We start from the raw sequence: 8,847 nt of genomic DNA, 5'->3' as shown, positions 1-8,847 counted from the left end.
TGAATTCCATCTTGTTTTCTGCTAGTGTCCCTGTCTTATCAGACAGTGTATATCGTATTTGTCCCAAATCCTCATTAATATTCAGAGATCTGCACAGAAACCTAGAATCGCTCAAACTGCTGTACATATGCTGATCACCAATCATGAAATATGATTGCCCCAACCGCACCAACTCCATCGTGATATAGAGGGATATCGGAATCATTATCTGGAAAACTATGATAGAACTCAAGAACGAGAAAAATGTCTCCATAGGAATTCCATAAAACTTGTATTTCTTGTCATCTTTTCCCTTTTGGAAGTAAACTTTTCGGTAGTAAGGCAGTGTATCAAGCTGAAACTTGTGGCGGTTTAACCATAAACCCATCCCTAGGCCAACAACAAAGCACATGATTAAAAGGAAAACTGATAACCATAATGTCTCCCTGTTCATGTAGGTCTCCAGTCTGCTTCTTTTAGAAGGGGATATTGCACTGTTCATCATAGCTTTCGTATCCTGCCCAGCATAAACCCCAACCCCAACTGCCCATTCCGTGTTCTTAAGTTGACAGCCACGCAGAATGATATTGGATTGGCTAAGAGGAAGACGATGCCCATTCAGCTCCATATTAGCCATGAACTCATAGATATTCCTGTTTGGCTGCTCACAAGTTATGGTACCAGATATCATAGTCCCTCCAAGAAAAAGTTGTTTAGTTTCTTGTCGAGCATACCTTGTTTTCAAGTTTGACTCACCATCCAAATTCATTGTCTCTATGTAGGCAATTTCAATAGGATCACTCGTTCCTAGCAGCACCATATCACAAGGAATAGTTTCATCGGAACTTATCTTCAATACCTCACCAGCCTGAATCTTCTTCCACCTTTGGGAAGGAATCCATCTGATTGTAGCACTAGTGCCTCCCGATTATTCTCATTCCTGTCAGACCTGTGTCTCCGCCAGTCCTCATAACCATCTTTGACAGCCGTGACAGTGAGCACAAAAAGAAGAGGGAACAGGGAAACAGTTCTGCCAAATACTGCAAGAGGTGGAAGTTGGTTCAAAGCGGCAATGGCTAGAAAATACAAATAAGCCAACCTGTGAAACTGAATGAAAAGGTTTTTGGGTAAGAAGTTAAGCAATGTGTACTTGCTCGTCCTAATCTCGTTCCCAGAAAATTGAGAGTTATCACATGTCTTCTTTGAATCATTTATATGTATCAACCTGGGGTTATCATGACGTGCTATATTAGCTTCAAGATGCATGCTTAAGTCAAGAAACCCCTCAGACCTCTGAGTTGTCTGAGGTTTTCTCACTACCTGTAATCAAGAAATGGGAGATGAAGCCCCAGAAATTTCAACGGCTTTATAGTTCTGCTGCACATCTATTGCACCACCCCATGAAACAAAGCGTTCCCGTGCTCTCAGGGGGCATTGCTGACGGAGATCAAATGACAAAAAACCCTTTTTTCCAGGATGGAAAGGAGGGTGTTCTGGTCAATTTCCTGAAACAGCTTCACCTTCGATTAAAGCAGAATCTATGTCGAACTCCTTCAGATGATACAAATTACAATCTTGTGTCCCACCAGAAACCCAGGACGAGAACGATCTGCTACAACTAATTAGCTAAACTAAATTATCAAAAATTATCGATTAGTCATAAGAAAATGTTTTCTTTTACAATCAGATTGATATTTTTACTGCATTGTCGTAATAATAATTTTTTCATTTTTTTTGTTTGACTTATTTTACCCTTTTAAATATCAGCATACCGGATTTTATCACATCGAAAATACCAAATATGTCGAACTTTGGTCATACCGTGTTTTTATGATACAGTATGAGATATTGTATGTGGTGTATGCACCGTAATAACAATATATATCATGAATACCGAATATATTTATATTTAAATATAATATTATATCACAATATCGTGTTATACCCTTCCCATATTTGGTATGTCGTTATAATCCAGTATAATGAATTTCGGTTAGGCATACCAAAAATCAATACAAAATCAGTACTGAATTGGTCATATCGAAAATTCGTTATACCCAAAGGAAATTTTGTAAGGTAAAAGTATGGTTTTTGCTCATTTCGAATTTTCGTCATCCCATTCAAGATGACCATCTTTCCTTTTTTGTTTGTCCCAATCAAGATGATCACTTTTTAATTTTGGAAATAACCTCATCTCCTCTCTCCTCATTAAAATATTCAACTACCTTTTTTCCTTTCTACTTTATTTCACCTAACAACCCTTCTTAAGATCTCGTGTCATTCAAGGATGTGACCATCTTGAGTGGGACGGAAGGAGCATATGAGAGTTACCTTATACTACAATAAAAAGTAAAAAATCACTAGTCTTGATACATATCAAATTTGCGATAAGAATTGTTGTGTTCAACCAATATTTTTTACAAGTATAATCCTATCGAATGTGAAAAATTAAACCTAAAATATAGTAAAAACTATCCTCGGGTTTTTGGCAATAATTTAAACTTTGTTAACATATTATTTAATTAATTACAATTTTTATTATTTTTTATAACATATAAAAAATTTAAGAAATATTTAAAGCAAGAAAATAAAATATATTAAATACAGAAGAAACTTTTATTTTATTTACTTCAAAAAAAAGTAAATGCTCCAAAATATTCAATAATATAGTTAAATATTGAAGGTGCAAGAAAACTTATTTTTTGATGCATATTAGTTAATTAATTAATGAATATGCTAAGAAAATTTAAGTTCTTCATTATCCATTAATATACGAACAAAATGGTACATTGAAAAATAAATTTTATATGCATCAAAAAATTTAATAAAAGAAATAAAGGCCAAAAAAGTTAAGGAAAGTTTTCATATTTTAGGTACATTTAGATTTTATATTATACTCCCTCAGTCCCGCACTACTCACACGTATTTCCTTTTTGGGCGTCCCAAGTTACTTGCACTCTTTCCATTTTTAGTAAAAATTTTCACCTACAGCCGTCATTTTTTACTTTCCTATACACTCATTCCTTAATCTCCGTGCCGAAAAGGAAATGAGCGAGTAGCTCGGGACGGAGGGAGTACTAAATAATTACACTTATCAAAAACATATTAGTTGGGACGCACCAACTTGCAAACTTAATATGTTTAGATTAGATAAGTTTTACTCATGAAATTAAGCTAACCGACAAGAACTAATCAAAACTAAAATAGGAAAACAATTAATATTAGATATCGATTGGGACTTACTCCACTATTCATACAGTTTGGTTATTAACAAGTTGACTTGATAATGATCCAACTCATTAAATTCAATCGAATACGACCTTTTAAGAAAATCCTCAATCCGAACACGATGTCGACATGCTAGATTCAAGCATGAATATGATGAGTCACACACAATACTAACCTGTTAGAGGTATGTTTCTATTCGAGCGAGAGATAAGTTTTTTTTTAAAAAAAAATAATTCAACTACTTAGAGATAACCTTTAAAAAAATATGAGTCAATTACATTGAAACGTGAACATTAAAACTTTTATTATTTTATTAAATTTTATATTAAAACACTATGATATCACTTAAACTATTTATTCATTTGCCGTCGATGGTTTTTAAATCTTGAGTAAAAATATAAAGTGCATACACAGGTGAAGAAAAGAGCTAAAAGTAGGCCCAATAAGATTTTCACGAAAATATAGTGAAACAAATGGAATTAATTAAAGTCTCATGACAGTGAAAATTGAGTTTCATTTCTCAAATGAAACTAGACAAGAAAAGAAAAACTCAACACAACAAACGGATTGATTCGAAATTGAAATCAAGCAGCTTGTGGACTCAGACCATCCACTACGGGTCTCGCCGGCGTCTCGCGTCTCGTCCCGGCGAGACGGGACGCCGGCGCGACGCGTTGCAGCCTCCATCTCGTCCCGTCTCGCCACGCGCCGAGGCGACGTGGAGCAACCCGGCGTCGTGCGTGACGCCCACTCGCCGGCCCGCGAGTGGGCGTCGTCACGTGCTGACGCAATAAATATTTTTTTAAAAAAAATTCAAATTTAAATAAAAATAAAAAAAATTTGTAACGGCAATAATACCGTTTTTTTTGTTTTTTTTTATAATTTTTTTGATTTTTTATTAATTTTTTTACTCTATAAATACTCCTAAACTCATCCTCATTTCACACACAACAACACATCTATTCTTCCTATCATCTAAATTTTCTCTCAAATTTTCTCTCAAATTTTCATAAACCAACTCAAGATGTCCGGCGACGGCGACGGCAACTACGGCGGTTCCGGCTCCGGCGGGTGGGATCTCAACGCGTTCGGCGATTGGGAGACCATGATCAACACATTGGGCGGTTCCGGTTCGTCAACCCCTGGGACTCAGGGTTCGGCGACGCCGGGGGGTACCAACCACCCAATTTTGACCTTGATGCATATGTCCGTCCCTCCGCCACGCGGTATTCGTAGGGATTATCCCAGATCCGGGAGGATTTTCCCGGTGGCACTGGCGGTGGAGGTGGCCGAGGCGGTGGAGGTGGCACTGGCGGTGTACAACCCCAGGCGGGCGAGGACGAGGAGGAAGAAGAAGAAGAGGATCTTGGCCGGCATCCGTACAGCAACTTCGAAACGATGGCGGTGTACAACGCCTGGATCACGGTCTCGTACGATCCCATCCTCGGGAATCAACAAACCCGGAAGTGTTTCTGGGAAAAGGTCTGCGAGGTCTACCACCAGATAAAGCTGAAAGGCTCCCGCAAGCGCAAAGTTAAAATGTTCTGCTCTCACTTTGACCGAGTCGACCGACAGATCAAAAAATTCTGCGGCATCTACTCGACTGAAGAGGCGCGCTACCAAAGCGGCGCCACGGCCACCGACATTTTGACGTCCGCTTTGCGCGCCTACTACCAGGACGAGGGTCATCAATTCAGATTTGTTGATGTTTGGCAGGCCGTCAAGGACGAGGAACGGTGGGCCGGAGGTTTCCGCTCCAGCTCGGGCTCAACCTCGAAGCGCACGAAGCATACGGCGAGTGGCCAATACTCGTCTGGTGGTGCGTCTGGTGGTGACACCGATGGTATCAGCCAACCTGAGGCTGAATCCCGGGAGTTTGCGGGTACGGTCGGCGATGCTGGAGGATCCGTGCGTGGGCGCCGTCGGCCGCAAGAGACGAAGGCGGCGAAAGCGGCTAGAGCAAGGAAGGGCCGAGGCGAATCAAGCCAGCCGGCCTCAGGCTCGCGGGGAGGCTCGGACACACTTATGGTGGCGTACATGACCGCCACAATGGCGGACACTTCCCACTTCTCGTACGCCCAATTCACGGCCTGGTGGAATGGAATTGTTGCTATGGCAGCACAACTTGACCTTCCGACACCCCCTAAACCTCGACCGCCTCCAGAGGATGATTCGCCGGCGGAGTAGTTTTTTTTTATTTTGTGTGTTTTTTTATTTTGTTTCTTTTTTATTTTGTGTGTTTATTTAGTTTGTGTGTTTGTTAATAAAGTGTGATTTTTAATAAAGCGTGTTTGTTTAAATTGAATTGGGTAGAAAAAAATTATAAATGAAATTGAATGAATAGTAATTAAGGGACGGTATAGAGACGGTTAAGAGACGGAGCGTTGCAGGTTCAGTCCCTTAGTTAAGTGATGGAGGAAAAAAGGACAGTGGGGCCCTCAAATAGTGCTCAAATAGTAGTTAAGAGACGGTTTAAGGGACGGTATAGAGACAGCGTAGTGGATGGCCTCAGACTCTCCCTGCCTTGAATATAAATATATGCTGAAATATTAAAAAAAAATAGGTGAGAAACTATTGGTGTAAAAAGAAGATAAATGCAGCAATTAAAAGGTTTTACCTTGTTCATTTTCATCTTCTTCTCTTCTTCCTTGTCTCTCAGTGATCGAAGACGAGATGTCATCTGCAGTAGCCACAGATATATATTGACGAATTTGTTTCTAAAATGTGATTGAAAATGATCAAAGGAAGATGGTTATTAGTTATAACCATGCAAGCTAAGTTGATCTGGTTGAGGCGGTCGAGCTGCTTCTGCGCCTCCCCTCGGTTTAGAATCTCCTTGATTGCCGAATCCATCATCAGGGACGTGCCTCGTCATTCCTTGCCTCCTCGCACCTTAAAACATGGAGGGAGAGTGGTTTGAAATATAAAAGTTGTGATTTGCAAAGCCTTCAAAATTCAAACATTTACCCACTTTTTTTTTGTTCTTTTTAACCTATCAAAGAAAAGATGATTTTATTTTTAGGGGAAAAAAATAAGATTGGAAAATGGTTAAAATTGAATGTTGGAGGAAAAGCATTGTTGTTTGAATGAAGTCCACAAACGGAGACATGGTAAAGGATAAACTGATTGAGGCGCCAATTCCAAACCAAACAACGCCCAATTTCCATGGCCTCTCTCGTATCCCCCACCGCCACTGCGCTTCAATTCCGCCGCTCAAACCCTAATTTGCCTTTGATTTGGTCCATTGCCAGAAGGAATTTCTCAATCAAATGCAATGCGCTCTTCAACGACAATCTATTGACCTATAATTCCATCCAATTGGAGCAATCCCTCACCCAATTCCAGCACCTCGCCGCAGATCTTCCGGAGGTCGAGAAATGGGGATTGCTAGTTTTCGCAGGGATTTCCTGGATTTACCTAACGGCGAGGCCCGGGGTCCTCGTCGGAGCGATTGACGCCTACATTCTAGCTCCCCTGCAGGCGGGAGTGGACGCGCTGAGCGGGCGGCGGAGTTTGAAGAGGACCGATTTCTTAGTCGGCGATAGAGTCGGCGAGGGCTCGTTTGGGATCGTCTACTCCGGAGTAGTCGTGCCCAAAAATTACACCGTTGATGAGAATCTCCGGAGTAAATCGAGACGGAATCGGATTGACGACAGCTTTAAGGATAAGGTTATCCTCAAAAAGGTAATAGTTCAATCCGCCATTAATGTTAAATCGTTGCTCTATTGATCATCAGAATTCAGGTCAAACTTGGGGTAAAAGGCGCTGTGGAGTGTGGAGAGTTTGAAGAGTGGTTCAATTACAGGCTATCTCGAGCAGCTCCAGAAACTTGTGCAGAATTTCTTGGTAGTTTTGTTGCAGATAAAACCAACACTCTCTTCACAAAGGGGGAGAAATGGCTTGTTTGGAAATACGAGGTGATCATTCTTAATTTCCTTTGTGAAGATGAAGCATGATAAATTAGTTTTTGATTAATTGAGTGAGTAATTTTGATTTAGGGAGATTTGGACTTGGGAGATTACATGAAAGATCGAAACTTTCCTTTGAATTTGGAGTCTGTGATGTTTGGAAGAGTTCTGCAAGGGGTGGAATCAATGGAGAGGAATGCTCTGATAATCAAGCAAGTAATGCGTCAGATAATAACATCGTTGAAGAAGATTCACAACACGGGAATAGTTCACCGTGATGTGAAGCCCTCAAACTTGGTAGTCACCAAGAAAGGGCGGATCAAACTGATTGATTTCGGGGCAGCCACAGATCTCCGCATAGGGAAAAACTACATCCCTGACCGCGGTTTGCTTGATCCCGATTACTGCCCACCGGAGCTCTACGTGATGCCCGAGGAGACTCCCATTCCTCCCCCAGAGCCCATCGCAGCGCTTCTCTCTCCAATCTTATGGCAGGCAGGTATACTACATTGTACATTATTGGCAAAATTCTCTAAGTAGACGGATATAGGCAAAGAATTCCGTGTTTGCCACTTTTTTTCACTTTGAGAAAGGGAAAGATGATCTCAAATTCGCGGAACATGCAGCACGTCTCTTAGTTCAAGTAGTTAGTGAAGTAGACTTGAGTGATATTACCCTGGCGTGTCATCTTAGAGGCAAAATTTTACTAAAAACTTTAAAAACGACATGCATTTCAATGCGCAATTGGTAAAATAAGAGAGATATAAAAAAGTCAGATTCTCCAACCACTTAAATATTGTTTTTGAAGGAACACACTATCCGTATGAGTCTTTCCTTTTTCGAAAGTGAAAAAAAAGTCTGCCACACAAGGAATGTTTAACCTATATTCGTCGACTTTGAGAATTTTGCCACACATCATTCAACACCGCAAACCCTTTTCATTTCATTCTAATAGTGATCTTGTGGTTGGCAGCTGAATAGTCCAGATCTATTCGATATGTATTCTGCTGGGATAGTGTTGCTTCAAATGGCGACCCCGGGACTGAGGTCTGCAGCGGGGCTGAAGAATTTCAACAACGAATTGAAGGGGGTTGGATATGATTTGAATAGATGGAGGGAGAAGACGAGGATGAGAGCTGATTTGAGCATTCTAGATCTTGATTCTGGTAGAGGCTGGGATTTGGCAACCAAGCTTGTGTCGGAGAGGGGCGTGTTCAAAAGAGGGCGTTTGTCTGCAGCAGCTGCGCTCAGACATCCTTATTTTTTGCTAGGTGCTGATCAAGCTGCTGCTGCTCTCTCCAAATTCAATTTCATCAACCAATAGGCTTACTGTTGATATTGCCATGTGATTGTGAGTCACTGCAACTTTAAACAATCCAATTTTCCGTGTATATTGGCCTAGTATATATGTCTACTTCTTTTGTACCGCCTAAAATTTGAAAATTCCTTTAATTAAACCAATGCATCCACCTTATGATGTGAACTTAGTTAGGGGTGGGGAATATAATCAAAATACTGAAATATACTACTTACCAAAAAAATACCGAAAATATCGGTTTTTCGGTATACAGTAATTTTCAGTATGGTAACGGAATTAATTTTTCTATACTGTGTTATACTGTGACATACCGAATTTTTGATATATACCGTATATTCGATATATTGCGGTATACCTATCCTCGATACATACCGAAAATTGGTGTGTATATTGAAATATTATACTCCCTCCGTC

At 40.4% G+C, this 8,847-nt stretch overlaps 1 protein-coding gene across 1 annotated transcript; it reads left to right on the top strand.

Annotated features, from left to right (window-relative positions):
• Window positions 1-6,281: 6,281 nt before the first annotated feature.
• LOC121746626 (serine/threonine-protein kinase STN8, chloroplastic-like) lies at window positions 6,282-8,550 on the top strand. Its single transcript, XM_042140532.1, has 4 exons — window positions 6,282-6,891; window positions 6,951-7,124; window positions 7,206-7,610; window positions 8,089-8,550. Exons 1-4 carry the CDS (start codon window positions 6,373-6,375, stop codon window positions 8,437-8,439), a joined length of 1,449 nt encoding a protein of 482 aa, XP_041996466.1. The 5' UTR covers window positions 6,282-6,372; the 3' UTR covers window positions 8,440-8,550.
• Window positions 8,551-8,847: the final 297 nt, after the last annotated feature.

The sequence above is a fragment of the Salvia splendens genome, chromosome 1 (genome assembly GCF_004379255.2).
Source record: "Salvia splendens isolate huo1 chromosome 1, SspV2, whole genome shotgun sequence".
NCBI lineage: Eukaryota > Viridiplantae > Streptophyta > Magnoliopsida > Lamiales > Lamiaceae > Salvia > Salvia splendens.
This window is presented reverse-complemented; position numbering and strand designations above follow the sequence as displayed.

Coding starts and splice junctions, on each gene's coding strand:
- LOC121746626 (XM_042140532.1), top strand. CDS start 6,373: ATGGCCTCTCTCGTATCCCCCACCGCCACTGCGCTTCAATTCCGCCGC. Junction 6,892..6,950: donor ATAAGGTTATCCTCAAAAAG/GTAATAGTTCAA, acceptor ATCAGAATTCAG/GTCAAACTTGGGGTAAAAGG. Junction 7,611..8,088: donor TCTCTCCAATCTTATGGCAG/GCAGGTATACTA, acceptor TGTGGTTGGCAG/CTGAATAGTCCAGATCTATT.